General features: G+C 43.4%; 1 protein-coding gene across 2 annotated transcripts in view; it reads right to left on the bottom strand.

Annotated features, from left to right (window-relative positions):
* Window positions 1-13,546, bottom strand: part of ARFGEF3 (ARFGEF family member 3) — a 167,502-nt gene that overhangs the window by 147,215 nt on the left and 6,741 nt on the right. For both annotated transcript variants that reach the window (XM_078774049.1, XM_078774050.1), the window contains exons 2-3: window positions 3,600-3,651; window positions 2,188-2,269 (exon numbers count right to left, since the gene is read on the bottom strand). In XM_078774049.1, coding sequence (XP_078630175.1) covers window positions 2,188-2,269; window positions 3,600-3,651 — 134 coding nt within the window. The remainder of the gene's footprint in view (window positions 1-2,187; window positions 2,270-3,599; window positions 3,652-13,546) is intronic.

The following is a 13,546-nucleotide window of genomic DNA, read 5'->3' as shown; positions in this document are numbered from 1 at the left end:
TAATAACATGATAAACAGCTTTTACCTGTGCTATTCCAAATACTGTACAAGCTCAAGGCATGGTACCAAAATGCCCACATTTAAACGGAATAAAATTTAACCTCGGATGCCCTCCATATGGAGGCAAACAACGTCATACTTTGCAGACCGTAAAATAGAATGAGCCAGAGGAGCACTCCAACCCACACCTCTTAAAATGCTTCCTGCCCATGAAAATGTGTCGAACATCCTAAACAATGTTTACTTCCTTCCAAATAGCCTGGAACCCCAATGTGATCCACCATTTTGGCTTACGGCCTTGGCATCTTGGGCAAGGATGCGTAGCGGGAGGCCGAGGAGGGGCAGAGCAAGACGGATATCTGAAATAAATAACTAGAAAGCATCTCAAAATGCAAAGCACGTCAACGTATGCTTTGTACCAAAACTAAACTTGATGAAAACAACAGTTTAAATTCATTGTATATTTCATTAATTTGTGTCCTCCATATTCTCATAATAAAAGGTTTGTTGAAGAATTGATAACAAAAGCTTAATTGTGAAAAAAGATGTGACCTCGACAAACTCACTGAAGCTCAATGGTAAATAAATAAAGAAACATGGAAGCAATTAACAAAATAAATAAATAAATAAATAAATAAATATAGCATCTTATGCTCGGCGGAGCTTATAAGGCCTACTTATAGTCACTATAACTTTGCCCTTTCACATTTTGATCCAATTTTTAATTACTTTCACCATATTCTCATAATAATGGGAATTTTTTTTGGGGATCCTTAGTTTAGGCTCGTATAATAGCTAACACATAGGACATAATAAAGGGAGCGGGAGAAAAGAGGGGGAGAGAGAGGGAAGTACAACAACAGTTGGGAACAGGGACACCTGTGGAAGAGATAGGGCTGGGGGAGGGGGAACAAAGGATAAACAAGATGGACACTACAGGTGATTTCAGGAAGGAAAACGGAATTTGAAGTAGGTGGGGTTTGGGTGTATTAACGGGGGTAGAAAAGATCAAGGTTTTGGATGGGGGAAGACATGAGATGCTCATGAACAGCTGTTTTGAAGACCAGGAGGGAGGAGTGCGATTGAATAGAGTGAGGGAGTTTGTTCCAGAGGCAGGAGAAAAGAGGAATGAAGGAGTGAAGGTGAGCAGAGAGTCTTGACTTTGGCAATTTAACCATAAGAGGGTTGCTGGCAGGTCTTGTGCGACCTTTAGGAACATTTGGGGGGCAGAGCACAGACAGAGCAGGTGGTGCATTGCCGGAGAGGAGTTGGTAGAAGATAGAACTGCTTGTTGAAAAATTGATGTCAAAAACTCAAATTGTAAAAAAAAGAAGAAAAGTTTGACACACACCCACGCACACATACACACACCGCACACACACCCACGCACAAAGACCCGTCTCCTACTGTGAGGGGGGAAGGTGGGCAGACGGGCTAAATATGCATATGGTTTAAACACCCACTCATTGTGTCCCATCTGAATTTGAATTGCACCCCACTTCATTTTATTTCAACCTTAGTGTCTGTTTTGCTTTGATGGCAACGGTGAGGTCCAGGAGCAAATTATCCTCCACTATGTAGATTCTCCAATCAACAAAAGAGCCATTAATTTCATCATCTGCGCATCATCAATTCTGCAGAATGAAAGTCAAATACTCCATCTTCCACAGATCCCTCGAGGCAAACTTGATTCGGTAAAACAAACATGAAGCAAAACACAGTGAATTAATTAACAACATAGAAGAGAACAAAATAAGGAAATGGAAATTATGCCGCTTCTCAACCTTTAATCCCACGGAGGAAAGCACTGCCTATCAAAGCAAATGATTCACCCAATGATGCTTTAAAATGTCAAATTGAGGAAAAATAAAATGATGACGTGATAGCTTGCACTTCAATACGATCATTTGGGTTAGTGTTGGGCGAGATCAAGGTTAATGCCATCAGGTCATGTAATATTGTGTTATCAAGGTTGTATTATTGAGGTTATTGGGATAACAAAGCGTAATTAATTCAAACTGGACCTGCTCAATATTGGTTATAGTACCAGTCACAAGTTTCTAGAATCTAGATGGTCCTCCCTTCTCTGCACTCTGTTCTCAAATATTGTGGCTTGGAAGAGGCTGTGAGTACCTGGGCATCTGTGAGTAACTGGGTAGGTATGAGTACCTGGGTAGGTATGAGTACCTGTATCCCAGCCAATGCATGCTGGCCCAGTCGCATGTTCTTGGACTCCAGGGCAAACTGGAATGGCTGCAAACATTTCTCTCTGGCAGATGCAAACAACCGCACAAGGAACAAGTTTGCGAGTCGTAAAACAAAGTGAAAAACCCATGCAATACAAAAAGCCATACAATTTGCCCTCATTTTAAATTGCTGAATTCACAGAACTGACTGGGCGGATGAGTGTAGATATATCAAGAGGTGCGGACACTCAGCAGTATTGCTCACTCGCTCACTCCGATATACCATATTCTCTCTGCTATAGCAGCTTCCTGAGCCTCAATCAAAATGGTGCCTGGAAGAGGTGACTGCAATAATAATGTCTTTGCGATGCAATTGATCAATGGTGGAACTGTATTTTATTGGGCTGGCAGGATAGCCTAGGCCCCAGAGGTGTGCAATTAGCCTGGTGTTGGCTTAGCGGTTCGGGTGCCGGCTTGGGATCCTAGGATCCTGGCTTGGAATCCCGGTTGATCGCTGAATTAACACCAGAGGGGTTGACTCAGCCTGTCATCCTTCCGAGGTCGGCAAATTGAGGACCAGTTCACTGGTAATTCCCTGTGTGTCGCAAGAGGCGACTAACAGGGTTGGCGACAGGAAGGGCATCCGGCTGTAAAACATTGCTTCAAAAAAGGGGACCACGGTGCCCGAAAAAAAGGCCAACCCCAGCTCTGCAGGGAAAACTGGCCTCAAAAGGTGGTTCTAAAGGTGGTTCCAGAGGTGTGCAACTCACCTCTTAGCTGCCTATCATGCTTTTCTATCTTGACATAGCTATAAACAGCAACCATGGTGGTTTGCAGGCAGGGCTATACATTGATGTGTCACCCTGAAGAAATTACAAATTCCTGCCCTAACCTACAGGGGGCGCTGCAAAAGCGACATCACTATGGTCCTGCAAGACCTGATGATGCGAACCCACAACCACGCTGTGCATATGAACGACCACGACTACAACTGTATTGGATTAATTTGAGGAGAAAGGAAAATATTTTTACTGTCGGGAATAAAGTTTAGTCAACAAGAAATATTTGCCTCGAAGTCAAACATAAACATCAGAGCAGTGACTTTTCCAAATGGTATTACATTTTGTAGGAGGTGACTCATCTCATATTTTATCCAAAGATCCTGTGTCATCACATCGGATGATGCACAATTCAATGCCCGGAAGTGAGATCCACGATATTTCATAATGGAAAAGAAACTTGGGTCAAGCAAGACTGGACTTGAGCCAGAGCATCATGGAAGAAAGAAAATAATAATAATAATACTAATAATAGTTATTATAGGTTAGTCAAGCACAAGAACAAAGAACAGCTGAGCAGTCTTAAAATGGCAGATTATGGTTGTGCACGACAGCAGGTGCTGATCAGACGCACCTGAGAACATTGATTTCACAAGTGCCTCCATCCTGGCTGCCTTCCAGCGCACCTGTACAATGCACACATGCACAGTTGCAAAACTTGTTTGCACAGTACGACTATATACTTGCAACATATTGCTTTATATTATTGTAAATTAGTACAGTAAAACCACTATTATTTGATCCTTCAATAACATGACACCTTGCTTTTTGTCGCCAACTTTCTGTGCAAATGATATTTTTTGCATATTTTTGCATAAACATGCGCATATGTTTGCATATTTTTGCATAAACATAGGCATATGTTTGCATATTTTTGCATAAACATAGGCATATGTTTGCATATTTTTGCATAAACATAGGCATATGTTTGCATCTTTTTGCATAAACATGTGCATATGCTTGCATACTTTTGCATAAACATGCGCATATTTTTGCATAAACATCGGCATATGTTTGCATATTTTTGCATAAACATGCACATATGCTCGCATATTTTTGCATAAACATAGGCATATGTTTGCATATTTTTGCATAAACATGTGCATATGCTTGCATATTTTTGCATAAACATGCGCATATTTTTGCATAAACATAGGCATATGTTTGCATATTTTTGAATAAACATGCGCATATTTTTGCATAAACATAGGCATATGTTTGCATATTTTTGCATAAACATGCGCATATGTTTGCATATTTTTGCATAAACATGCGCATATGCTTGCATATTTTTGCATAAACATGCACATTTGTTTGCATATTTTTGCATAAACATAGGCATATGTTTGCATATTTTTGCATAAACATGTGCATATGCTTGCATATTTTTGCATAAACATGCGCATATGCTTGCATATTTTTGCATAAACATGCGCATATGTTTGCATATTTTTGCATAAACATAGGCATATGTTTGCATATTTTTGCATAAACATGCGCATATGTTTGCATATTTTTGCATAAACATGCACATATGCTTGCATATTTTTCAATGCGCATATTTTTGCATAAACATAGGCATATGTTTGCATATTTTTGCATAAACATGTGCATATGCTTGCATATTTTTGCATAAACATGCACATATTTTTGCATAAACATAGGCATATGTTTGCATATTTTTGCATAAACATGCGCATATGTTTGCATATTTTTGCATAAACATGTGCATATGTTTGCATCTATCTATAATTCCAGTAATCTCTGTGTGTATGTATGTATGTATGTATGTATGTATGTATGTATGTATGTATGTATGTATGTATGTCTGTATGTCTGTGACCGCTGTTTCTCGACAACCACGGGTTCGATATACTTGAAACTTGCCAGGTATATTGCTGGGGACCCGAGGATGTGCCTTTTCAAGGTTTCATATTAATCGGACAAGTAGTTACCGAGCTATGTCCAAAAAACGATTCAACCAATCAGAGAGCAGCGAGCTATCACGTGTGCCGAACGTGCCGAACAGACTCTGCCTCGGACGGCACATTTGAGAGCGTATTCATTTATTTCACGTTGGCAAACTATGTTGCCGCTATGTTGGCGTTAAACTATGTTTTAAAACTAATTAAAACTAATTTGCGATTCTTTCGCTTTCCTGCGCGTTTGTGCACATTATGGCGATTTCTTTACCAAACTCCGCAAGCCGTTCGCTTTGGACCAAACCATTTCATGTAAATAGAGGGGGGGGATTGTCACCGTACTCGCAAGCCGTTCGCTTTGGACCAAACCATTTCATGTAAATAGAGGGGGGGGGGGGGGGGGGGATTGTCACCGTACTCGCAAGCCGTTCGCTTTGGACCAAACCATTTCATGTAAATAGAGGGGGGGGATATAATTTTAGATATATATATAGTACGGGCATGCCCTAGTATTTTTAATTCAGTCAATAGCCAGTTGTATATAAAAATAGTACCATGGGTCCTGAGGCTCACCTGGATCAGGAACAACAGTCAATGACGTCATAAAATATCGAAATTTTGTTCATGCACAGAATCTGGTCACGTGATTGGTTAAATGGAAGCCCCCTTGTTGACCGATCATGTTTTTACAGGTTACAGGTCATGTTTTTACAGGTTACAGGTCATGCTTTTACAGGTTACATGTCGTGTTTTTACAGGTTACAGGTCATGGTTTTACATGTTATGGGTTATGTTTTTATAGGTTACATGTCATGGTTTTACAGGTTACAGGTCATGATTTTACAGGTTACAGGTCATGATTTTACAGGTTACAGGTCATGATTTTACAGGTTACAGGTCATGGTTTTACAGGTTACAGGTCATGGTTTTACAGGTTACAGGCCGTGTTTTTACAGGTTGCAGGTCATGGTTTTACATGTTACGGTTTATGTTTTTATAGGTTACAGGTCATAGTTTTACATGTTACGGTTTATGTTTTTATAGGTTACAGGTCATGGTTTTACAGGTTACAGGTCATGTTTTTATAGGTTACAGGTCATGATGTTACAGGTCATGGTTTTACAGGTTACAGGTCATGGTTTTACAGGTTACAGGCCGTGTTTTTACAGATTACAGGTCATGGTTTTACAGGTTACAGGCCGTGTTTCTACAGGATACATGTCATGGTTTTACATGTTACGGTTTATGTTTTTATAGGTTACAGGTCACGTTTTTGGCTGAGGTCATGGCTATGTTGCTGATGCAATGCCCCCTGCAGGTTATAGCAGGAATGTTTTTTTTAGCATTTTAAACCTGATTTCAACCTGTTCATGAGTGCAGATATTGATGCTGTCAATACACCTTCATTAGGCATCAGATATAATAATAATAATAATAATTCATTTATTTTGTATAGCGCTTTTTCAGAAGCCCAAAGGCGCTTTGACAGAGTGGCAAACATAATGCATAACAATACATGAAAACAACAATTGCAAAAAGACACGAATCAATAGGGAAATATTTAAAGCAAAAGGAGGGAGAAGGAGAAGAGATAGTCAGGGGTTAAATGCTGTGGGTTGAATGTTGAATGCAGTGTTGAACAGGTGGGTCTTTAGTGATGTTTTGAATGTGGTGAGTGAGGAGGAGTCTCTGATGGTGTGAGGTAGTGAGTTCCAGAGGGTGGGAGCAGCGATGGAGAAGGCCCTGTCCCCCCAGGATCTGAATTTGGTCCGGATGGAGGGGGTCAGGAGGTTGGTACCAGCAGAGCGGAGGTTGCGGGTGGGAGTGTGTCTGGAGAGGAGGTCAGCCAGGTAGGATGGGGCCAGGTTATGGAGGGCTTTGTATGTCAAGAGGAGGATTTTGTACTGGATTCTCTGGGGGATGGGGAGCCAGTGAAGCTTGTAAAGGACGGGGGTGATGTGGTCACGGGTCCGGGAATGGGTGAGTAGACGGGCAGCGGAGTTCTGAATGTATTGGAGTTTATTGGTGATTTTTGAGGGTGAACCATAGAGGAGGCTATTGCAGTAGTCCAGACGGGAGGTGATGAAGGCGTGGATGAGGGTTTCTGCAGCCGTGGAGGAGAGGGATGAGCGGAGACGGGCAATGTTTTTCAGGTGAAAGAAGGCTGACTTTGTGATCTGTTTAGTGTATTTGTCGAAGGAAAGGGTTTGGTCAAAGATGACGCCAAGATTCCGGATGTGAGGGGAGGTGGATACTGGGATACCGTCGATGTTGAGGGCAAAGTTATGGGTGGATTTTGTGAGCGTTTTTGGGCCAATGATGATTATTTCAGATTTATCACAGTTAAGCTTGAGGAAGTTGATTTGAAGCCAGGATTTTATTTCAGTGATGCAGTTTGTCAGGATAGAGTGGGTGTCGGTGGAGACGGACTTGGTGGAGATGAAAAGCTGGATGTCATCGGCGAAGCAGTGGAATTGGAGACCATGACGGCGGATTAAGTGACCGAGCGGGGACAGGTAAAGGATGAAGAGGAGGGGGCCAATAACTGAACCTTGGGGGACACCTTGGGGGAGGGGAGCAGTGGGGGATTTGCAGTTATTGATGGAGATGAACTGGCATCTGTCAGAGAGGTATGATTTAATCCAAGAGAGGGCAGTGCCGGTAACGTTAAAGGTGGATTCAAGTCGGGTGAGGAGGATAGTGTGATCGATGGTGTCAAAGGCAGCGCTGAGGTCGAGGAGGACGAGAATGTTGAGGTTGCCAGCGTCAGAGGAGAGGAGAAGGTCGTTGGTGATTTTGAGGAGAGCAGTTTCAGTACTGTGGTTGGAGCGGAATCCGGATTGGAATGTTTCATACAGGTTATTGGCAGAGAGATGATGTTTGAGTTGAGTGGCTACAGCGCGTTCCAAAACTTTTGACAGAAAGGGTAGGTTGGAGATGGGTCTGAAGTTGTTTAGGGTGTCAGGGTTTAGACCAGGTTTTTTTAGAATGGGGGTAACAGCAGCAATTTTGAGGGAAGGTGGGACGATGCCTGTAGACAGGGAGGAGTTTATTGTTGCAATGATAAGTGGAGAGAGAGCAGGGAGGGAGGCTTTGACAAAGCTGGAGGGGATGGGGTCAAGAGTGCAGGTGGCAGTTTTCATTCCTATGAGGAGTTCAGAGAGGTCAGTAGGGGAGATTGGGGAGAACCGAGACAGGGGATGGCAGGACAAGGGGGGGGCAGGTGGTTGGAGGGGGAGCGGGTGCGGCGGTGGTCAAGCTGTTGTAGATGTTGTCAATTTTGCGTTGGAAGAAAGAGAGGAAGGAGATGCAGTTGTCTACTGTGAATGACTGGGTGGTGGTGTTCAGGGGGCGGAGGAGTTTGTTTATTGTCGAGAAGAGTGGTTTTGGGTTTCCGGAGCCAGAGTGGATAATTTGAGAGTAGTAGGCAGAGCGGGCGCGGGAGAGGGCATCTTTGTAGTGTTGTATGTGGTCCTTGTAGGCTTGGGAGTGAACTGTGAGACCCGTTTTATTGCGGAGTCTTTCAAGTTGGCGAGCACGAGTTTTCATCAGGTGGAGTTCAGGGGTAAACCAGGGAGCAGAATGGGTGAAAGAAACTGTTTTGGTTTTTACAGGCGCAAGCTGGTCAAGGCAGGAGGAGAGAGTGTGGTTGTAGTAGTCAGTGAGGTCGGAAGGGGTGTGGAGGTCAATGAAGGGAGAAGTGGACATTTTTTCAGAGAGGGTGGATGAGAATGAGGTAGGTGAAAGAGCGTTTAGCTTACGGAAGTTGATTGTGCGATAATGCCTTGGTGTTGGGGCGGGGATGTTGATGGTCAGAGTGATGGCTAAGTGGTCAGAGAGGGTGAGGTCGGAGCCATAGAGATGGTGCAAATTTAATCCAGTGGAGCAGACAAGGTCCAAAATGTGACCACGGATATGGGTAGGAAAGTCGACATGTTGAGTGAGGTTAAAGCAGGTGAGTAAATCAGTGAAGTCAGTGGTTATTGTGGAGTCAGTGGAGTCCATGTGGATATTGAAATCACCAAGGAGGAGGATTGAGGGGGAGAGGGAACATAGCTGGGTCAGAAAGTAGGAGAAGTCAGACAGGAATGATGGGTGTGGTTTGGGAGGGCGGTAGACGACAGCCATGACTGACTGCGTGTGACCAGAGAGTTTTAAAGCCAGGTGTTCAAATGATGGAGCAGATGAGATGGAGATGAGGTTGGTCTTGATGTCTTGACGGTGGATAACGGCAATTCCACCACCTCGGCCCTCCGACCGTGGTTTATTGACGTAGGAATATCCATTGGGTGTGGTGAGGTTAAGTGTGTAGTAGTCCAGAGGTTGTTGCCAGGTTTCGGTGAGACAGAGAAAGTCCAGTTTGTTATCCAGGATGTATTCGTTCAGGATGAGGCATTTGTTGTTGAGGGACCGGGTGTTGAACAGGGTGAGCTTGATGTTGTTTTGAACAGCAGGGATGAATTCAGGTGATTTAGCCAGGGTTCGTAGGCAGGAGGTGCGATCGTGTGGGTTGCTGTGACCAGGTGCGCTGGGACGAAGAGTGAGAGTGCGCTGAGCCGACCAGAGGACGGGGATGGAGTGACCTGATTGCAAATAAACAAACTTACGACCGGAGCCACGGTGAATGTACCTGGGTCGTCGGAGGAGTCCATTTGATTTGATGGCAGAGATGCATGATGGGGTGGAGCGGGTATTGAGCAGAAGAAGCCTTGCGGCGGAGTACTTCAGAGCCATGCCAGGCAGGAGCGAAGGGACGAGTACGAGGCCAAGGTCGAGGAGGCAAAGCGGCAAACGCAGCGGCAAACGCAGCGGCAAACGACTGCAGCCGCTAATCAAGACCACAGCGGCAAACAGCCACCGCCGCAAACAACGGCCACAAACAACGGGAGCGGGCCTGAGGAAACAGTGGAGGAGCCGGGCAGGCGAAGCCAGGAGCAGAGCCGGGACCGAGCAGAGGGCAGACCCAACGGTCAAAAATCCGCCACGACCACCAGAAAAGCAAACTATGTACAATGGCCCAGTCGGAGAAGCGGCGAACAAGTAACGCCAGCGTCCTCTCCAGACCGGACCGGCTTGTGGCCAAGATATGAAGCTTGTGGCCAAGTTTCATCAAAACCACGTGTTTGGTTCAAACGATTTGCAATTGTTTACAGACTCATTCACTGACACTGACTGACTTATCTACGGACAATGCTTGATCACAAAATTTGACCGGAGAAAGTCCAGGTGAGCTAAATATGAATATAGAGTGAAGTACTCTTCTTATTCTTCTCTAGGCATGAGCCTTTTTCACAAATAGGCTGCTTCTTTAATAATAATCTTGTTCATATTTGGCAGACATATATGCCTCTTTTTTGAATACATGGTTGAGGCTCATGGAAGAGCGAGGATGTGTTGAATGTGTTGAGTGCAAAATGAAACCTTAATTGTTGAAGACTAAAAATAATGAATGCAGTACCATTTGTTTCCCAAATTGTATTGGGATAATTTTGAAATCTCACATTGTATTGGGATAATTTTGAAATTATGCAATATTATAGTACTGACGATACTGTATATGTAAAATCATGATAATTTCATCGTTTATATATATTAATGTAAAATCCACTGTTTTATTCAGCATAACATATCAACATTATATATAATGCAAAATATGGGATGTAGATGACCTTTTGTGAATAATACAAAAGGTGTAGCTTCAATATCTCACCATTTATCCGTTATTATCATTCTTATTTTTTCATTCATTTGCTCATTATTTAGTTTTCACCCCTCAGCCCAAATTGGGCCAAGGGGTATTGTCGTCACAGGCGTCGTCCGGGCATCCGGGAGTCAGGGCGTCCGGGCGTCCGTCAACTTTTGGTTTCCGTCAATTTCAAGGAGAACGGCTTGTCCGATTAAATCCATTTTTTGCAGTGTGTGTTGGGGTTGGGTAGAGGAAGGTTCCTTTCGAAAATGGGCGCGCTGCGATTTTCAATATGGCCGCCACGGCAGCCATCTGGGCGTCCGTCAACTTTTGGTTTCCGTCAATTTCGAGCAGAACGGCTTGTCCGATTAAATCCATTTTTGCAGTGTGTGTTGGGGTTGAGTAGAAGAAGGTTCCTTTCGAAAATGGGCGTGCTGCGATTTTCAATATGGCCGCCACGGTAGCCATCTTGAAATTGGTTTCCGTCAATTTCGAGCAGAACGGCTTGTCCGATTAAATCCATTTTTGCAGTGTGTGTTGTGGTTGAGTAGAGGAAGGTTCCTTTCAAAAATGGGCATGCTGCGATTTTCAATATGGCCGCCACGGTAGCCATCTTGAAATTGGTTTCCGTCAATTTCGAGCAGAACAGCTTGTCCGATTAAATCCATTTTTGCAGTGTTTGTTCAGGTTGAGTCGAGGAAGGTTCATGGGCGCGCTGCGATTTTCAATATGGCCGCCACGGCAGCCATCTTGAAATTGGTTTCCGTCAATTTCAAGCAGAACGGCTTGTCCGATTAAATCCATTTTTGCAGTGTTTGTTCGGGTTGAGTCGAGGAAGGTTCCTTTCGAAAATGGGCGCGCTGCGATTTTCAACATGGCCGCCACGGTAGCCATCTTGAAATTGGTTTCTGTCAATTTCGAGCAGAACGGCTCGTCCGATTAAATCCATGTTTGCAGTGTGTGTTGGGGTTGAGTAGAGGAAGGTGCCTTTCGAAAATGGGCGCGCTGCGATTTTCAATATGGCCGCCACGGCAGCCATCTTGAAATTGGTTTCCGTCAATTTCGAGCAGAACGGCTTGTCCGATTAAATCCATTTTTGCAGTGTGTGTTGGGGTTTGGGTAGAAGGAGGTTCCTTTCGAAAATTGGCGAGCTGCGATTTTCAAAATGGCCACCACGGTAGCCATCTTGAAATTGGTTTCCGTCAATTTCGAGCAGAACGGCTTGTCCAATTAAATCCATGTTTGCAATGTGTGTTGGGGTTGAGTAGCGGAAAGTGCCTTTCGAAAATGGGCGCGCTGCGATTTTCAATATGGCCGCCACGGCAGCCATCTTGAAATTGGTTTCCGTCAATTTCAAGCAGAACGGCTTGTCCGATTAAATCCATTTTTGCAGTGTGTGTTGGGGTTGAGTTGAGGAAGGTTCAAGGGTGCGAAATGGGTTCATGGGCGAAAATTTCTTTACTGCAAAATCCTACTCGGTATACAACTTCGCTTCAAATAACAAATTATCATCAATGCTTCCTTTCACCATGCATGGGCTGAGGGGTTACGTTACGCCCGCTTTGCGGTGCTATTTATTCCTAATGCTAACAGTAATAGTGTTACCGATGTAACAGAGATCTATGTTTACCAAATTCCATTACCAAACAACAAACATACATGTATAATTATTCATTTAAGTAACTGTGTGTTTGTATTAATTACTGCCACAAGTTGTACCGTCATGGCCAATATCCACTGCGTAAGTAAAACGTACAGTCAGGAGATTAGAAAAGCTCGTTATTTGATATAGAAAAGCTCCTTAAAATAATGAATGCAGCCGATGTCATTGTGTCATTACTTTCACGAATTATTAATTTATTTAAATAATCAGTTATCTGATCCTCAACCCTGTGGCATTTATCTTACCTTGTATCACAAACAAACACTACATGGTAGAAGGCGAGAATGTTTATCCCATTTTATAGACTAGCAAAGTACCCATATGGCGATCTTGTTCCAAGCATGAAACACGTTTTTCTGACGCATAACTTTATTTGGATGGAGTATAGGCAACTGACAGCTGTCTCAATCGCTCCGGGGAAAAAAACCCCGGGTTACGTACATGAAGCAAAAACATATCGACTGCTTATAATTCAAAACACCTCATTGCACTGGAAAACGTGGGGACAGGAATACTGGACTGAAAAGGGTGGGGACATGTAAATCCTCTCCCACCTGAAGCGGTGCTGCACGATACATATTTACATAGAGAATTTTCATCGGTGTTGTCATCCCAAAACCACCCACCAGCAAAAATTAAAAACACCCTTCGACCCGAATTGGGATCATGCTAATCCTATGTAGTAAATCTGGATGCAATCGGCCCAAAACTGTAGGAGTAGTAGCGTGAAACGCATGCGCATGCACTCGCACATGGGTACACGCACACGCACACACACACACACACACACACACACACACACACACACACACCTGCTTGTGAATTTTAGTAACCCAGGTCAAAAATCCCTTAGAAAACAATATAAACCAGGAGGACATTTCTATGGACCTCTATTGGAAATCACGGTTCCTATTGGTTTCTCCAGGAACCAGTAGAGTTTGCAGTAGAACTATAACCAGATTTGGTTGAAACCAATAGAAACCATTAGATGCAACTGGTCTGAAAATCCATAGAAACCAATAGGAACCTTTCAGTCAATCTGGTCCTGTAGAAACTATTAGGGTTAACTGGTCTCAAAAACCCTTAGAGCAACCAAAATAGTTAAATTATATTTTGTTATAAACAAACACCAAAAACACAGTTCAATAATGAATTGAGTTATAGCAATGTTCTTTATAACAGAGTTTCCATGTGGAGTCTTTTTGTACATGAGAATGCAAGTTGCAGTGCTGATGTTGTACAAATAGCTC

Source organism: Myxine glutinosa, chromosome 3 (genome assembly GCF_964187855.1).
Source record: "Myxine glutinosa chromosome 3, kmMyxGlut1.1, whole genome shotgun sequence".
Taxonomy (NCBI): domain Eukaryota; kingdom Metazoa; phylum Chordata; class Myxini; order Myxiniformes; family Myxinidae; genus Myxine; species Myxine glutinosa.
This window is presented reverse-complemented; position numbering and strand designations above follow the sequence as displayed.